Source organism: Mastigoproctus giganteus, chromosome 1, assembly GCF_048544385.1.
Source record: "Mastigoproctus giganteus isolate SK-2022 chromosome 1, ASM4854438v1, whole genome shotgun sequence".
Taxonomy (NCBI): Eukaryota; Metazoa; Arthropoda; class Arachnida; order Uropygi; family Thelyphonidae; genus Mastigoproctus; species Mastigoproctus giganteus.
The window spans coordinates 84,475,355-84,494,950 of NC_143575.1; the positions used below are offsets into that span (position 1 = coordinate 84,475,355).

General features: G+C 41.8%; 1 protein-coding gene across 1 annotated transcript; it reads left to right on the forward strand.

Annotated features, from left to right (window-relative positions):
• Window positions 1-16,711: 16,711 nt before the first annotated feature.
• Window positions 16,712-19,419, forward strand: LOC150090954 (uncharacterized). Its single transcript, XM_090380838.1, has 3 exons — window positions 16,712-16,832; window positions 16,984-17,170; window positions 19,092-19,419. The coding sequence occupies exons 1-3, from the start codon at window positions 16,824-16,826 to the stop codon at window positions 19,226-19,228; spliced, it is 333 nt and encodes a 110-aa protein (XP_090236964.1). The 5' UTR covers window positions 16,712-16,823; the 3' UTR covers window positions 19,229-19,419.
• The last annotated feature ends 177 nt before the right edge of the window (window positions 19,420-19,596 follow it).

Sequence of the window (19,596 nt, forward strand, 5' to 3'; positions counted from 1 at the left end):
TGGAAAACTCAGCAAAAGTACATATCTATACTGATGGCTCCAAAACGGATACAGCCGTAGGTGCTGCAGCAGTCTCCTCCAACTTCTCAGTAGCTGTTTCTCTTCCCACTGAATGCAGTATTTATACTGCAGAATTATTCGCAATAAAACTGGCTCTAGATAATATAAACAAGTACCATATCAAGGAATCCTTGATATATTCAGACTCCTTAAGCGCTATCACTGCCATTCAATCTACTTTTTGTCCCTCTCACCCCATTCTTAAAGAGATCCGATCTAAGTTATTTCACTATCAAACAGTCAATCAGAAGGTTACCTTCTGCTGGATCCCTGGTCATGTTGGCATCTCAGGCAATGAACATGCGGATGCTGCTGCAAAGCATCCCGACGCTGGATCTTCCAGACAAATAAAAGTTCCCTACACCGATCACAAATCTGTCATTAAAACAACATGCAGGAAACAATGGTCTCTCCTTTGGAAAACTCAAACCAATAATAAATTACTGCAGATAAAAAAAGAGCCACAACTGTGGACATCTAGTTGCAGGAGAAGCAGGCGACAAGAAGTGATTCTAGCAAGGCTCCGCATCGGCCATTCGCACCCAACTCACCTGTTTTTGCTTATGGGAGAGAATCCTCCTCAGTGTTTCTTCTGTCAGTCGCAGCTCACAATAAAACACATCCTCATAGAATGTCCCCAACTTTCAACAGTCAGAAAATCAAGCTTTAGCTCCCTGTCCAACTTAAAGGAACCATTAACGTTATTTGATATTCTTGGCAATGAAGCAAATTTCGAGGAACTGTTTAATTATTTGAAGCACATAAATCTGTATGATAGACTGTGATCAAAGTGACAAACAAATCCTGAATAGGCACAATATGGCCCAAGAGGCCCTTGTGCCAAAAAACCCCAATACAACAACAACAACAACAACAACCATAGTGCACTACGAATAGCAACAGGAGCATTCCGCACATCACCTTCATACAGTCTTTATACAGAAGCGAATGAACTACCATTGTTCCTCAGGAGACAAAAGCTGGCCCTACTCTATGCATACAAGATAAGATCCACAAGAAATCATCCGACTTGGGCATCATTATTCTCACCAAAATTTGAAAACATATATAGGAATCGCAAAAGTGCAAACAAGCCTCTAGGAATCAGACTGCAAGAGCTATTGACAACATATGATCTTAACGTAAATAATGTTGCAAATCTTGAAAGGCACATAATACCACCATGGATAAACCACTCCGCAACTTGTGGACTCTCCACGCAAACCTGGAATAAAAATAACTTATCAGACATTAACTTTCAACAACTACATGCAGCACATAGAACTAAATATCCCAATCATTTACCAATATATACAGATGGATCAAAAGCAGAGAACCATGTAGGAGCATCGGCAGTATTCCCAGACACTACACTGGCACGCCAACTTCCAAAAGAATGCAGCGTCTACACTGCAGAATTAGTAGCAGTTCAGATAGCCCTGGAGTACTTCAGAACCACATATCATTTGAGAACAGTAATATACTCTGATTCATTAAGTGCAATACAAGCCATTCAAACCACGACCAATACAACCCATCCAGTTCTAGTGCAAATTAAACAGATATTAACGGATTTAACAAAAGAAAAACAAGAAATACTTTTCTGCTGGATACCAGGACACAAAGGGATAAAAGGAAACGAAGAAGCTGATAGATTTGCAAAATCAACAACTAACCTTCAGAAACAACCTTTCCCAGTTCCGTATCAGGATTATAAACCAATCATTCAAAACCGCTCTCTGACACAATGGCAAGAACTCTGGCAAAAACAAACTTCAAATAAATTATATAAAATAAAACCAAAAGTTGAACATTGGAAAACAAGCACAAGAAAATCAAGGAGAGAGGAAGTTGTTCTGACTAGACTACGAATTGGACATACACACCTCACACATGGCTATTTACTACGTGCAGAAGAACCTCCAAGATGCCAAACATGCAATACTACCCAAACAATCAGACATATAATCATTGAATGCCCAACCTATGAAAATGATCGACGAAAGATTTTCTCATCATTATATAAAAGAAATCAAGACATCACCCTCAGAGATATCCTAGGTGACGAGGGACGGGTATCAGACATTTTCAGATTCATGCAGACAATCAACATCTACCATCTACTATAAATAATGATAGAGTATATAATCAGAGAAAATATTTAACTCCAGTTAATACGACAAGATATAGAGAATCAATATACATACAAAGACATAATATAACGAATGAACTGGCGCATTATGATCTCCGTTGTCAATGTGCCAATAAACAACAAAACAACCAACCAACCCGCCAACATTCGCCTGAAAGATTTACTACTAAGCCGAGAGCTTGATTATGACAACGTAGCTACTGAAATTGCACAGCCCATTCCACCATGGTGCATAGTTCAACCCCTATATGATATGTATTTTCAAATCTGGGGGAAAAACACTCCATCCAGAAAAAACTACCAGCAGTTATATGCAGCATACAAAGAACAATGTCCACATGACACTTTCATATATACAGATGGGTCTAAATCAGAGACTTGTGTAGGAGCTGCAATTCATTTTGAGGATCATACCTTCATCCAACAACTCCCAAAAGAATGCAGTATTTTTACTGCCGAATTACAAGCCATTTCAATGGCTATAAACCAAATCAAACATAAACAGATAGCAAACAGCATTATTTTCACGGACTCGCTTAGTTCTGTCACTGTCTTGCGGAACGCAAATACCAAAGGACACCCAATCCTACAACATGTCCAATTTTCAGTATCAAAGCTATTACAAATAAATCACAATATCAGATTCTGCTAGATCCCAGGCCACACAGGAATAACTGGAAACGAAAGAGCAGACAAAGCAGCAAAAGAAGCTCCCACCTCTGATTATGCCTTTCACACAATGCCATATACGATTACAAGTCCTTGATCCACCAAAGCAGTATAAAACAATGGGAACAACACTGGCAAGATCAAACTAACAACAAACTTCGTCTAATAAAAGAAACACTTCGACCATGGTTTACTAGCTTCCGATCGAATAGACAGGAAGAAGTGATCCTCGCTCGACTGCGAATCGGGCATACACATATGACTCAAACTTACCTACTCAGAGGTGAAGACCCCCCCCCCTCAATGCCAAAACTCTCAAGTTTCGCTGACTATACGTCACTTCATGGTGAACTGTCCAAAATTTCATAGAGAACGTCAAAGAGCCTTTCAATCAATAATGAATAAACAAAACAACCTAATGCTTAAAACAATTTTAGGTGACCGGCCAAATATTACCGAAGTTTTCTCCTTCCTTAAGTTAACTGGATACTTTCAAGACATATAAAATTAATAGTATACCTTTTATAAAGAAGCTACACAAATATATATATAGCAGAATCTTGGTTCTGCCATAAACGACAAAGAAAATGAAAAAAATGTTGATGTACGAAACTCCTACCTAGGCTAGGCGCATTATAGCCTAAGCTGCTCTTGCGCCAATAGCTTTCAAATAACAACAACAACACAAAACGTTTACAGACTATCCAATTAGAAATCTACTTCTGTACCAGACGTAAAATGCTTCCTGAACCTGAACTCCACTTGGATAACCATCGTCTTCCAGTAAGTATTCGTCTACTAGGCTGAAGTCTCGACAGCAAGTATTAAATCATATTGAATATCTCGGGACTGGAACCGAAAGGAAGAAGTCACGCTTGCAAGACTTCGAATAGGACAAATATACGTTCCTCATTTTTATCCTCTTTTTCCCTCAGATCCGGCCCCGGGTGCCAAGCGAATTCGAGGTCAAGCGTTCAAAGTGCGAATATACAGCGATCTTTCCCAGTGATAAAAATTCATTTTAAGTTATATCGTTCTTTACTGGAAGTTCATTTATAATTTAGTTCTATACTTGAAAAATCACAAGTAAGAACCAGGAAGGAAACTCACCTTTCTTTTTCAATACATATATTTACTCTATTTTACTAACCAACTAACTTATCTAACCGCTTGGCCTCCTTGCGGCACTGCTCCTGCCTCCCCGTGGCGGGGCCGGAAACTTGGGAGAGAAAGTCAACCTCCCAGGGCAAAAAGGAGCCTAACATGGACTACGACAACTACCCAGAGCTTGAGCAGCCTAGGCGCTCATCCAGTACCATCAACAATGCTGATCATGAAATTTCTCACGATGTAACAAAGTCTAAACGACTGCGTACAGACACAGACCAACAGGAATGCCCATCATTCCTTATCTTACATAGTCTGTCGGACAAATCTATGAGCACTCTCTCACCATTTCTTATTCAAAAATGTTTGGAAAATGTGGCGGGCTCTCCCAAAATGGTGAGAAGACTAAGATCTGGAGACCTCTTGGTAGAAACAGTGAGTCGCGCACATTCTGAGAGACTGTTGAAACTAACAGTATTTGGCGGACTACCCATTCAAGTTACCCCTCATGCAACACTAAATACTTCCAAGGGAGTAATTGCAGAGTGGGATCTGATAAATGTAACAGAAGATGAACTGGCCCAAGAACTCAAACATCAGAAAGTGATACAAGCCAAACGCATCATGATCAGGAAAGATGGAGAACTTGTTCCCACCCGCAACATCATCCTGACATTCGGAACACCTATCTTGCCATCCAGTGTCAAAGCCGGCTATCTCAACTGCCGAGTACGACCCTTTATCCCGAATCCTATAAGATGCTACAAGTGCCAAAAATTTGGTCACGCACAAATGGCTTGTCGAGGAGATCCAGTCTGCCCAAACTGTGGATCGAAAGAACATTCGCAAGCAGACTGTGACGCCAAAACACCACACTGTCTGAATTGCAAAGGCGTGCATCCAGCCTACTCCAAGTCATGCGATCTATGGAAAACTGAAAAAAAAATCCAAAAGTACAGGGTAGAACGAAAAGTCACATACCAAGAGGCAAGAAAGCAAATTATGCTTAACGCACCTAAGAACACATATGCAGCAGCAATGCAAAAATACCAAACAACAGCAACACAAACTGAAGTATCAGTTCCCCCAACCATGTCGATTGCAGATTGGGCCCGATCTATACTGTCACCAACAATGAAACAGACTCCAAAAGAGCAAAAGGTAGTAGATAGAGCCAACAACACCCCTGTCACAGTCCCACCTGCAACCCCACATAGACCATCAGATAATTCAAAGTCAAAAACCGACTCAGCTACAAATAGGAAGACAAACAATATTACTTCAGAAAATATGGACATTGATAACAATACTGACCCAAATGAACCTATTCTAGATCTTCATGCAGAAGATGTCTTGGATACCGGACGCCCAACCTTTCCAAGAAAAGAGAAAATGAAACTCGATCGCCACAAACAGCCTGGGAATAAAAAAGACTCAGAATCCACCTCAAGTAACAAAACCAAATAATGCACCAAATCATACAGTGGAACTGTAGAGGAATTCGCAGTAACATTGATGATATCCACGAGTTAATTGATCGTTACCATCCCGTAGGCATCTGCCTACAAGAGACAAATTTAACACGACATGTATCACTCTCAGTTAAGAATTATGCACTCTTCAGAAAAGATAGAACTGCTACAAATAATGCTCACGGAGGGGTAGCCATACTCATAGACTCACGAGTACCTTGCAGATTAATTCCTTTACAAACCTCCATCGAAGCTGTTGCAACACGTATTGTGATTGGTATTACTTTGACAATTGTTTCCATCTACCTTTCGCCCAATCACTCCTATACTATCCATGAACTGGAAGATCTTATTCAGCAGTTGCCAACCCCTATCTGTTTATTGGGTGACTTCAATGGACACCATCCATTGTGGGGTTCTCCCAATGCAGATAGACGAGGACAACTTATCGAACAGCTTGCTGACAGACAAAATCTGATTATACTAAATACTGGCTTGCCAACTTACATCCATCTCTCTACGGGTACAACTTCTGCAATAGACCTTTCGATATGCTCTCCGATCCTCTTCCCTAGTATTGAGTGGACGGCCCTCGACAACCCGCTAAATAGTGATCACTTTCCGCTAATATGTAAACTTCAAACAGGACATTCCATAATTTCCCAAAACTATGTAAAATGGAAATTTCACAGAGCAGATTGGGCAAAATTCACTTCCCGAGTGTCCTTTGATGAACAGATCATCGAAAGCTGTCCTATTGACACAGCTACCGATCACATCACGAGACAAATACTGGCTGCTGCATGCACTGCGATTCCACAATCACAGTCAACAACCCATAGAACCATAAACTATTGGTGGAACGAAGAGTGCAAAGGTGCAAAAAAAGAAAAAAACCGAGCATGGAATCTGTTTCGAAAATATCCCACCACCGCCAATCTTATAAACTACAAGAGACTCAGAGCCAAGGCCCGTCACATTAGGAAGAAAGCTAAAAGAGAATCTTGGATTCGATTTGCGAGCTCGATTAATAAGAATACTGATTCAAGAATAATATGGCGGAAAATAAAACAACTAAGTGGCAAAGTTCCCCAATTATCCTCTCCAATTCTGAACTGGAATGGACAGGATCTTTCTTCTCCTACAGATATAGCCAATGCCCTAGGGACTGTTTTTTCACAGCTATCTGCCTCAACAGCATATGATCTATCATTCCAGAAGATCAAAGCATTAGCTGAAAAGTCCAAACTGAACTTCAGATCTACGAGTAAATGTACTTTACCTTATAATCAGCCGCTTACAATGCTTGAACTTCAAGAAGCCATATCTAGCTCAAAACACAGTGCTGCAGGCCCCGACGGGATATACTACATTATGCTCCAACACTTAAATAAAGAATCGGTCTGTTCACTGCTCATTTTTTTCAATCGCATCTTTCTTGAACATTGTTTCCCCAGTTCCTGGCACCACTCCTATATAATAGCAATTCCGAAACCAGGAAAAGATCATTCCATTCCTGAAAACTATAGACCTATTTCTCTCACCAGCTGCTTAAGCAAAACCCTGGAAAAAATAATTCACCGTCGACTTACTTGGTTTCTCGACTCTAAAAATATAATTTCTGACAATCAATTTGGATTCAGGAAAAATCGATCAGCCCTGGATCTCATGGTCAAAGCGGAAACAAACATCAGGAATGCATTCATTCGAAATGAGCATCTCGTCATGGTATGCCTTGATGTAGAAAAAGCCTTCGACACCACATGGCGTTTTGGTATCCTAAGAGATCTGCATTCCCTTGACCTGAGAGGCCACTTACCGTACTTCATATTGAATTTCCTTCAGCACAGATCTTTTCAAGTCCGATACCGACAAGTTCTCTCTCAAACATATATACAAGAAGAAGGGGTCCCACAAGGCTCTGTGCTCAGCGCCACCTTATTCGCAATAAGAATAAACCATATGACTAAATATATGCCCAGCACTGTGAATTCATACCTCTATGCAGATGATCTCACTTTTTCTTGCAGTTCTCAAAACATGACTTTCATTGAGCGGCAGCTCCAAATTTCAATTAATAATATTCAGTTATGGATGGCACAGAATGGGTATAGACTCTCTTGTTCAAAATCGAAAGTAGTTCACTTTTGCAACAAAAGGAAGATGCATCCAGATCCAGAAGTACACTTAACAAATCAACCTATCTCAGTTGTGAGCAGCATTCGTCTGCTTGGTCTGACTTTTGATAGTAAGTTGAACTTCATAGAGCACGTTAAACATCTAAAGACGTCTTGCTTGAAAAAAATGAACGTACTTAGAGTCATTTCTTCTACATCATGGGGTGCAGATCGGTACACGTTACTGCATTTGTATAGAGCCCTAATCAGATCTCGCCTTGATTATGGTGCCCCGGTGTATGATTCTGCTAGAGGAAGCGTACTAGCGCGACTTGCACCAATTCAACACTCTGCCCTGAGGATTTCTACAGGCGCTTATAGAACTTCACCAGTCCAAAGTCTTTATATTGATGCTCATGAACTTCCTCTAACCCTCAGGAGAAAGATGTTAATTCTTAACTATACAACTAAAATCCAAAGTCTACCTACCCATCCCATTAGGCCGATACTTAACGACCCACAGTTCACAACATTCTATAGAAATAAACCAAGAGCAATTCAACCTTTTGCTCTCAGAGCTCAAGCACTATCAGAAACCTGGAATATAGATCCCGATAAAGTTCTACAAGATTTAAGCAGTACGGATCCCCCATGGAGGTGTATTATGCCACTCTGTGACAATTATTTTCTAAACTGGGGAAAACACTCTCTTGCAAATGTTAATATACAACAACTCCATATAGCCCATACACAAAATTATCTGCAATTTTCAAAAATATATACTGACGGATCAAAATCTGAGAGTGGAGTGGGTGCATCAGCCGTTTTCCCTCATAAAACCTTCTCTGTATCACTTCCCAATGAATGCAGCAGCTATACAGCTGAATTATACGCCATCAAAATTGCAGTGGAAAATATCCTCCATCTGACCATCCATAAAAGCATGATATATACAGACTCCCAAAGTGCGATTATAGCTTTACAGAACAATTCTCCTAAAACACATCCTTTAATAAAGCTCATAAAATCCAAACTGATGCATCTTCAAGAACTCCAACGAGTGGTCATTTTCTGTTGGATCCCAGGCCATGCTGGGATACAAGGAAACGAACGTGCAGACTATGCCGCTAAACATCCATCCGACAGTGAATTATCACAGCATTACGTCCCATATCTTGACTACAAAAGTAACATTCGAAGAATGTGTAAAGAACAATGGAGAATTCAATGGCAAGCCCAAACGCACAATAAACTCCGCCAAATAAAACCTGAACCGCAATCGTGGACCTCCAGTTTCCGTATGAACAGGAGGGAGGAAGTAATTTTAACTAGAGCGCGAATTGGCCATAGTCACCTTACCCACCTTTATCTCCTCACAGGTAATGATCCTCCACAATGCACACAGTGCAACTGTCCACTCACAATAAAGCATATTCTTATTGAGTGTACTTTATACACCACTGCCCGCCAAGTCTCTTTTAGCTTTCTGCCAAACCTTAAAGAACCTTTGACACTTTGCCACATCATAGGTAACGACGCTAATCTACTGGAGTTCTTTCATTTCACAAAAAATATCGAATTATATGATCGTTTTTGAGTAATGCCATCACAATCACCATGCATATGTAACATTTATAACGGTGATAGGTGCAATATGGCCTAAGCAGCCCTTGCACCAAAAAAACAACAAAAACAAACAACAAACAAACAAACCCTCAGATCCGCCTTACTGTCCGAACTACCATGCTCAAGTAACGGTCCAGCATATCATAGACTGCCCTCTCTATAATGGAGTGCGGCAAACCCCCCTCGACGTGGGCACCTGTACGTGGTGAGGGGACCTCCCAGTGATGCTGCTGGTTTTCCAGATTAGCATCACTGGGATCCAACGCCCATACCTTGGTTCCAGGGTTACATCATTGGAATCCGGCGTGTGCAGCCGTGCGCCGCGACCCGTGGAAGCGGAAAGGGGGATCCTGGTGGTTGAGGGGCCCAGCCTTAATACACCACTTTGGCCCCTGCTTCGACGAGACGGGTGGTCCCGGACCGGCTCGACTGGGATCAATCGGCGGGTGGTATTATACTGCTAGGGTCAACTGCGTTCCAATAAGTCTCCCTCCCTATGGTCCTGGGACGGGATAAAGACTTATTGGTAACGTGGGTATGGTGTTCTAAGCGAACTCGGCGTCCCATTCGTGTACGCAGTACCTGCTAGTTCACGAGTGGGCGCCCCCTCGTAGGGCTCCGTGGTGGGTGAGGTACTTAGGCATCAGACATTTTTCTTTACTCTCATGAGTAATTCAAATCCCCTTTCTTCTGGGGCCCCAACAAGGCCCCTACCTAATCGAGATGATGACGCAGATAACACCTCTGCAAAACGAGCCAGAACTGAGGATAAATCACCACCATTAGTGACACCGCTTTTCCTCATTCTCCATTCCACCGGAGAGCAGTCCATTGGAAAGATGTCACCCTTCTTCATCCAGAAAGGATTAGAAGGGTTGGCAGGTTCACCAAAATCTGTAAAAAGACTGCGTTCTGGCGACCTTTTGGTCGAAGCTTCTACCACCAAGCAAGCGGAAAAAATCATAAAGGCTACATCCATAGGGGGAATACCTATCATCGTAACCCCTCACAAAACTCTAAATTCTTCACGTGGTGTCATATCAGAGTGGGACCTTCTTCATGTTTCTGAAGAAGAGATCTGCTCTGAATTGAAAGACCAAGGAGTGACAGCTGTAAAGAGAATATCGATACGGAAGGATGGGAATCTCGTCCCTACCCGAGTTCTCATCCTCACGTTTAACACCCCACGGCCTCCAAATTCCATCAAGGCAGGTTATCTAAACTGCCCAGTGAGGATTTATATCCCAAACCCACTGCGGTGTTTTAGATGCCAAAAATACGGCCACTCACAAACATCTTGTCGTGGTAACCCTGCCTGTGCTCGATGTGGTGTTAAAGACCACGAGAGCAAGGAATGTACAGCTCCAAAACCCGCCTGTGTTAACTGCCAAGGTGAGCACCCCGCCTATTCAAGAGCATGCCAGCGGTGGAAAGACGAAAAAGAAATCCAAAAACTAAAAACAGAGCTGAATATTTCCTACCCAGAGGCCAGAAAACGTATCCAACCAGTAAATAGCGGGAAACCTTCATATGCCCAGAAGGTTTCTGCTAAGAGCACTATCGGGACACAAACTGAGATGACTATACCACCAAGAGAGTCATTCACCCCGATTGCACGCTATTTATTGAGTTCTCAAAAGCCCACCAAAAAAACACAGTCAGTTGCCACTCCTATATCCGTACCTCCTAGTGCTCCACCACTACCAAAACCAAGTGGTAAAGAGCCTGAAGTAACAACAGAAAGAATGGATGTAGAGAACAAGGAGGTACAGGATGAATCAGTCTTGGAACTCTTTGCGGAGGAAGAAATGGACACGGGACATCGTCCATTCTTCCCCAAAAAAGACAAAGCCAAGACTGATAAAAGTAAGCCCTCAGCACCTCGGAAGCCGCCTGATGGACCCACCAAGCCAAAATAATGGCTAAATTCCTACAATGGAATTGTCGTGGATTCCGGCGAAATACTGATGACATCAAGGCCCTCCTGCAAAAGCACGAGCCAGTTTGCTTTTGCTTGCAGGAGACTTATCTAAAGGCAAATGATGATCCCACCCTGCATAACATCACAATCTTTCGTAAGGATAGAATTGCGGATGGTCCTGCTCATGGAGGAGTGGCTATCCTTGTGGGTAATCAGACCCCAGTTAGCCCTTGCTAATTACAACCAGCATAGAGGCTGTTGCAATTCGCCTTACAGTGGGATTTTTAATAACGGTCTGCTCGATTTATTTGCCACCTGGGACTGACATCTCCCAGGAAGACCTTGATGATCTTGTAACGCAGTTGCCTCCCCCTTTCTTACTTCTCGGGGATTTTAACGGACATAACACCCTGTGGGGTAGTGCTAACATCAACGGAAGGGGACGAGTCATAGAGCGTATGCTCAATGACAATGACCTTTCCCTTCTAAATACTGGAACAAACACCTTCTTCCATATGCCTACCCGTACTTTTTCTGCCATTGATCTCTCTATCTGCTCCCCTTCTCTACTCCCTTCACTCACCTGGGAAGTGGAGGAGAATCCATACGGAAGTGATCACTTCCCTGTGATAACCTTGTTACACAGTGGGAGACCGTGTCTTCCTTTTAGGTTACCACGGTGGAAGTTTGATCAGGCTGACTGGAATGCCTTCCAACATCAGGCAAATTTTGACCTCAGTACAGTCAGTCAGAAGCCTATCAATGACGCAGTAACGTACATCACAGAAATCATTGTCCACGCAGCTGCTAATGCTGTCCCAAAAACATCAGCCCGGTTTCCACCATTTCCCAAACCTTGGTGGAATTCACAATGCACAGCAGCAAAAAAGGCTCAAAACAAAGCGTGGGGGATATTTCGCCGATATCCTACCACGAACAACCTTATAGCCTTCAAACGTGCACGAGCCAAAGCACGCTACATCCGTCGTCAGAGCCAAAAGGAATCGTGGATCCGTTTTACATCATCTATTAACCAGTCTACCAACTCTAAGGTAGTCTGGGATAAAATCCGGAAAATGAAGGGAAAATATACATCCCACCCTTCTTCAATCTTAGATTATAATGGATGCGCTGTTGCAGATCCAACTGCAATAGCCAATGCTCTTGGGGAAACATTCTCTAACATCTCCGCAACATCCTCGTACTCCCCAGAGTTCCTGGTCCTGAAACATAAACTGGAAAGAGAAGCACTTAATTTTAAGTCCAAGGGCCTCTATCCCTACAACGGGGATTTTACTATTCAGGAACTGAAAAGAGCCCTCGCTCTTTCCAAAGCAAGTGCTGTTGGACCAGATGGCATCCATTATGACATGATTAAACATCTTTCACCAAAATCTATGGATTGTCTGCTCCTTCTGTATAACAGAATCTTTACTGAAGGGCAGTTTCCGGATTCCTGGAGAAAGGCAATCGTTCTTGCCTTCCCTAAGCCAGGAAAGGATCCAAAAGTCACCACCAACTATCGTCCTATTGCTCTGACTAGCTGTCTGTGCAAAATCCTGGAGAGAATGGTTAATTCTCGTTTAATATGGTACTTAGAATCAAATGACCTTCTCTCCAACATACAGTGCGGCTTCCGAAGGAACCGGTCCACTTTGGACCATCTTATTAGATTGGAAGCATCCATCCGGGATGCTTTCCTAAAACGTGAACACTTGGTGTCGGTGTTCTTTGACATGGAGAAAGCGTATGACACAACTTGGAGATTTGGCATCTTAAAAGATCTGCATAGCCTTGGCCTTAGGGGGCAACTCCCCATTTTTATTAAAAACTTTTTAGCCAATCGATCTTTCCAAGTTCGTGTGGGATCCTCACTCTCTCGTTCCTTCAGCCAAGAGGAGGGAGTACCACAAGGATCAGTATTAAGTGTCACGCTTTTTGCCATCAAAGTGAATTCCATCACAGAACAACTTCCTCCAACTGTAAACTGTGCCCTCTATGTTGATGACTTTAGCATATTTTGTCAGTCATGCAACATGAGGGTTATTGAAAGACAACTGCAGAAAGCTATTGATCGCCTCAACTCCTGGGCTCTTGCTAATGGCTTCAGGTTCTCGCCGGAGAAGACCGTTTGCGTACACTTTTGTCGTAAGCGTAATCTTCATCCTGAGCCTGAATTAAAGCTCGGACAAAATGTAATTCCAATAGCAGCGGACACAAAATTCTTGGGACTCGTATTCGATAAAAAGCTGACCTTTCTGGATCACATCCGTCAACTCCGCACAAAGTGCACAAGAGGGCTAAATATTCTGCGCTCTCTTTCCTCAACATCTTGGGGTGCGGATCGATGCACCCTACTACGCATCTATCGTGCACTTGTACGATCCAGACTGGATTACGGGTCCCTGGTATACAATTCGGCCAGAGACAGTGTACTTCGTTGGCTCGATCCTGTCCATCATCTGGCTCTCCGTACCGCTATTGGAGCATATCGCACATCTCCTGTCCAGAGCTTATACGTCGAAGCAAACGAACCGCCATTATTGCTTCGACGTAAGCAGTTGTCTCTAAACTACGCTCTAAAACTGAAATCCCTGCCAGACCACCCTACGTGGCTAACCGTTTTTGAGCCACGATGGGAAAATTTGTACAACACCCGTAAGACTGCCAATCGTCCTTTTGGTATTCGTGTCCAAGAGCTACTCAAAGAACTTAATATAAAGGTAGACAGGGTTGCCCAAACACCAAAGCAACCCCTTCCACCCTGGCATGCTCATGTCCCGGCATGTGACTTGTCCCTTCGAAATTGGGGAAAGTCGGACACTCCATCGTCTGTCTACCTGCAGCTTTTTTCAGCACACCGAGCTGAACATTCTGACTTCGCGCCAGTCTACACAGACGGGTCGAAGTCAGAATCATATGTGGGATCTGCTGCTGTCTTTACAGACAGCACTACATCGGAGCAGATTCCCTCTGAATGCAGCATATTTACTGCAGAGCTGCACGCTATAGAGTTAGCCTTGGATCACATTAGTGAATGCCAATACCAACGGTTCATTTTGTATACCGACGCTCTCAGCGTGTTACAGGCTTTAATATCTGTGAGATATAATTCTCATCCAGTTCTGTCTAGCATTCAGCAGAAGATTCACGTTCTCCATGAACGTGAATATGATATCCGCTTCTGCTGGATTCCTAGCCACATTGGGATTAGGGGAAATGATTTGGCTGACGCCGCAGCCAAATCAGCAATTCCCAATAATGACCACTGCCTGTTAGTCCCCTATACAGACTACAGGCAAATAATACATCAAAAGATACATTCCCAATGGCAGGATTCGTGGAATAGACAGACTGCGAATAAGTTATATCATATAAAACCTGTAATTGAACCGTGGCAGTCTAGTCTGCGCAGGAATCGTAAGGAGGAAGTTGTTCTTGCCCGGACCCGCATAGGACACAGTCATTTAACTCATTCGTTTTTGCTGAGGGCTGATGACCCTCCTATGTGTGTGTCCTGTGGCACAATCCTAACGATTAGACACCTTTTAATTGACTGTCCAGATTTTAGCAGCACCCGTTTTACCGCTTTTAGTCATCTGACTGAGCCTTATACACTCAGTCAGATTTTATCCGACAATGACAACGTGTCTGCTGTTTTTAGCTATTTTAAATCAATAAAAGTTTTTAATTGTATTTAAAATTTGTTATTGTTATCTCTTTATTGATTTAATTTTTATATATTTGTTATTATTTATCTGGACATGGTGACCTAACTAATTAGGTCACCGAGAATTTAAACTTTTAAATATTGCATAGTCTTGGCGCATTATGGCCACAGCTGCCAATGCGCCAATAAAAAACCAAAAACAAACAAACCATTCTAATTGGCCACTACTTCATGAACATGCAACCCACTCATTGGCAAATGCACAAACTCTACAAATTTATACTGAGGGCTCCAAAAGTGACACAGCTGTGGAAGCTGCTGTGGTTCTGCCGACGTCAACAGTCTCTGGTGTCGTTACCTCAGGAATGCAGTGTTTTCACTGCAGAACTCTATGCTATTAAGATGGTTTGACCTTGATTGCTAATATTCCACTCCAAAGACTATAATCTATACAGACTTATTGAGTGCAGTGACAGCCCTCCATGGCAATTCTCGCTCTCCACATCCATTGATAAATCATATAACAACTCAATTATCGGATCTTCATAAAATTAGGCAGTGTGTCACTTTTTGTTGGATCCCAGATCACACTGGAACACCAGGAAATAAACCTTATTAGCCATGCAAACCACTTCTCCACCTACTCATCCGTTAATAAAACTCATCAGAACAGAGTTGATTCGTCTCAGAAAACATCAGCAAAAGGTTGTCTTCTGTTGAATTCCAGGCTGAAATAGCGGGAAATGAAATCTCGGATGATGCTGCCAAACACGCATCCAGCATAGCCTCAACGAATTTCCTAATAACGTTCACAGATTATAAAATGAATATTCGAAGTATAGGTAAAGATCGGTGGACACTTCAATGGATTTCAACTCCATTATGGTCTTCCAGATTCATTACAAACAGACAAGAATAAATAATTCCAGCAAGAACACGAATCGGTCACATTTATATAACCCATCTGTTCCGCTTGTCAGGAAACGACCCTTTTAGTGTAATCACTGCCACACACCACTTACAGTTAAACATATAAATCTGGAATGCACTCTGTATAATAATTCTCGTCTACTTTCATTCAGTTCTATCGGAAACTTAAAGGAACCTTTGTCATTTAGCCACGTCATTGGCGAAAAATGAAATCTCACAGAATTTGCTTCCTTCCTAAAACGAATAGAATTAAAAAATCGCTTCTAACGGCTTCTACAGCAACCAACAGAGACAGTATGGAACCATTTCATTCCATCATCAACAACAACAACTCATCTTATGCCTCTGTTCCTATTGTTACAGGAACAACCTTGCCCCTCACAAAGCTCATCCATTCACAGCGTACTGGTTGATTGTCCCTGTGTTATTTGTATATAGGTACAAGTTGTTGTTGGTATGGATATTTAATGGGACCAGGACTGCTAGGGGAAAAGCTTCCTCGATATAGAGATTGCCTGTGAGGCAGCAACTTCATGAAGAAAGCAGTAATTTTGTAATATACAAGTATCACAAATATTTTATCGCATTCATGGAGATGATGAAATTCTGGGCGAGGTTTTCTCTACTTCTATCTAGCAGTCTGCAGAGAACAGAATTTGGATGCTACAGATTTAGGGGGACCAGATCAAAAATCAGATAAGGCACGTGTCATGTGTATTTAAGCAATACCTCCTTCCTCCACGATTCATCCATTCTCACCAAATCAACATCCTGTATGAAGATGCATGCAACAAGGTTTCTGATCATTAGTTATTCTATCGACGTTATCCACTTCCACATTACAACATTCTTGGGACGGTTTTGGCCTCTCCTCATTGTTTTGAAGCTTCACCTGACGCATCACAAAAAACAGCACATGCTGTGGCGCATTATGACACGCGTAGTCCATGCACCACTACACCTCAATACGAACAAACGCGTGCTGTTTTCTGGAGGACATCCCACAACACTGCTGTATAAAGGTAGTAACTGTACGACCTGTACTCACTTCAACACCGAAGATCCTCACTCTTTCCTGACCGAACTTCGCTCGTTACCAATGGCCAAGGTAGGTGATAGAGTTTTTCTATGACACACATTCGTGCGGGAATCTGTGGCTCTCCATCTCACTGTAACCAACTTTAAAGAAGTGGCTTGAATTGCTAATGGTCCTCTAAATGTGAATAAAACAATGTAATTTGATGTTTTTGATTTAACAGGTTTTATTCGTGACATTTTTGGCTGCTGTCGTGGCAATCAGCTTCGTCCAGGCTCACCACGAGTGTCCTGATCCTGAATTTTGTTGTCGTATAACATCATGTGAGTGCCCTGTAGCTTACGGGTGGATATATCAGCAAGCAGCACCAGAAGAGTGTCATTGCTGTGATGTCTGCTACAAAATCGTCGGTAAGTGTTTTCCCTCTCATTACCGACATGATTTTTGCGTGTACCATTGCACGAGAGAGGCGCAAAATCAGGACCCCTCTTCTGATGACTTTCTCCAATGCTTTTTCGGACATACCGCAGTGATACAATTTGATACTTTCATTACATACACAACGTTACTAGTAGATGCTGCCAATGGATTGATGCGTTTATTAGTAACCATACCTGTTTCTGATTTAAGAATCAATCAACCAACCTGTTTCTAAAAATCTCTAAACAATACAAAGTAGCGCTCACTGGAAGCATTTAATCTCACTAGATCTTCTTGTAAATATAACAGATAGCTCCAAAGTGCGCATATCCAGAAAGAGACTGAGAAGTACTTCCCCATTACTGTTTTTGTGCTGAACAATACCTTCACTGGCATATTCTAGAATTACATTTTTAGGGAATCGCAGTAAAAGCTCGCTCGGTCACAAAACACTTGGCACTCGGAGCCAGATTAATAAGGAAATTTCTAATCGCAAACGATCAGATGGGTCCTCTAGTCTAAATTTGTAGAGATGTTTCTGAGTATCATATTCCCAGTCGATATCACACAAGAAATAGAGGCAGTCATTGCATGTCAGTTGATTTTACTTATACATAATGTGCATAGTATTAGGGTCAGGCGCCGCCTGTGGTTTCCCACGTCTGCGCGATATGTACACTGTGAAGCAAAGAGAAAAAAACTGTAAATGCCAAAAACTAAACTTATATTTAGGCCACCCAAATAATTAAATTTATCTGGCGTGCTGTGTCTTATGTCCGTTAATTGCGTGTGTTCTATGGTCGATTTGTCTGTTTTGCTGGATGAAAAACCCCAGTATCTGGGGGGGGGGAACCTTGCTATCTACGCCTGAGACCGACTAGCCCAGCCACGGAGTGAAAAAAGTCCATTAAAGTTCCTCCTGTCATCGACGGGATTCGAACCCAGGCCTTTTCCACCCAATGTGGGGAGGACGGTGACAGTACCACTGTGCTACACGCGCAGACACTGTAAATGCCAGAAAAATATTCTATGTTTAATATGTAGTATTGTGTTGGGTTCTGTTGGGTGTCCTGGTATTTGGCCGCGTTCTTCCAAAAATTTGACTGTTAAACATATTCTCATTGGCTGCTTCTACTATAAACAAGACAGAACTTCATCCTTTGTGTCACTGATTATTATATTTATGTAAATAAGTTGTCTATATGGTTTTAATTAATTTATTTTGAAGATTTGCATTTTAGGTTTACAATTGAATATATTCCTTTAGTTGATTGTGTATATATGGTTGTTTGTTATACCTGCACAAATTGCTTTATGAGATGATTTTATGTAATTTATATAATATTGTTTTAGAGTTATTTATTTTTAGAGGATAAAATTTAACACGATTACATCACCTGAATTGGTAATTGCTTATTGGGCCATGGGAATGATATTTGTTTATTGCATATGCATGTGTATAAATAAGATTGTGACGAGGATGAGTCAAAGGCTCAAGTAGCGGTCAACTACAACAGGTAGAGAAATAAATTGAATTGAATTTCGAAGTTATAATATCGGATGAAAGACACCTCGAAGTAGACATGGTAAAGTGCGAAATATTATAAGGGGAAATTGTAAAAATGGTTCTTCAAGAAGCATGCGATATTATAGTGAAATGAACTCGTCCAGCTACTGTTTCAAAATGGCCAAAAGGTTTCCAAACGTCGACCAGTTGTATAACCTGGAAATGAAATTGCAAACGGAGTAGATGCTGTGATGATTTGCAATCCCATTCTGTGTGGGAGGATTTTGATTTGAAGTATATCGAATTTTCTTTCAGAACAATTTTGGAAATTTTATTTATTTATTTCTTTCTTTAAATATGTACGCAAGAATTTTTCTAATTGATTTTGCCTTTTCCCCTCAAAGGATATGGAGAACCCTGTAATGACACCCTCTCAGATGTATCACATGGCTTCGTACATGTATGCGACACAAACTACTACTGCGATCGCTACTCCAACACCTGTACGGCATTGCCATGCTACACGGAAATTGAAAAGTAAGAATAATTTGAAGATATCGCATCCCAGCTGGACTTCTGAAGTGAAATCCCTCAGATTTCCATCCTTGTGTCTACCACGAAGCATCTTTTTCTCTCGGCATGTGTATGGAAGCAACTACACCCGTACAGATAATGTACATTGTATTTAGATTGGTTAAGTAATCACAATATCTCCAGCAGTACCTTATTTCCTAATAAATTGATTTTCATGAAGCGTGAGTTCAGTTTACTGCCAGCTTTAACCCTTAAACATTTAAAGAAATACATTTAAGTACAACAGAAATCACTTAAAGCCTTCGAGTGTCTTTTTTTTTATTCAAATTAGCCTTCATATGAAAAGGTATAAACAAAAAAAAGATCAGTACGTGC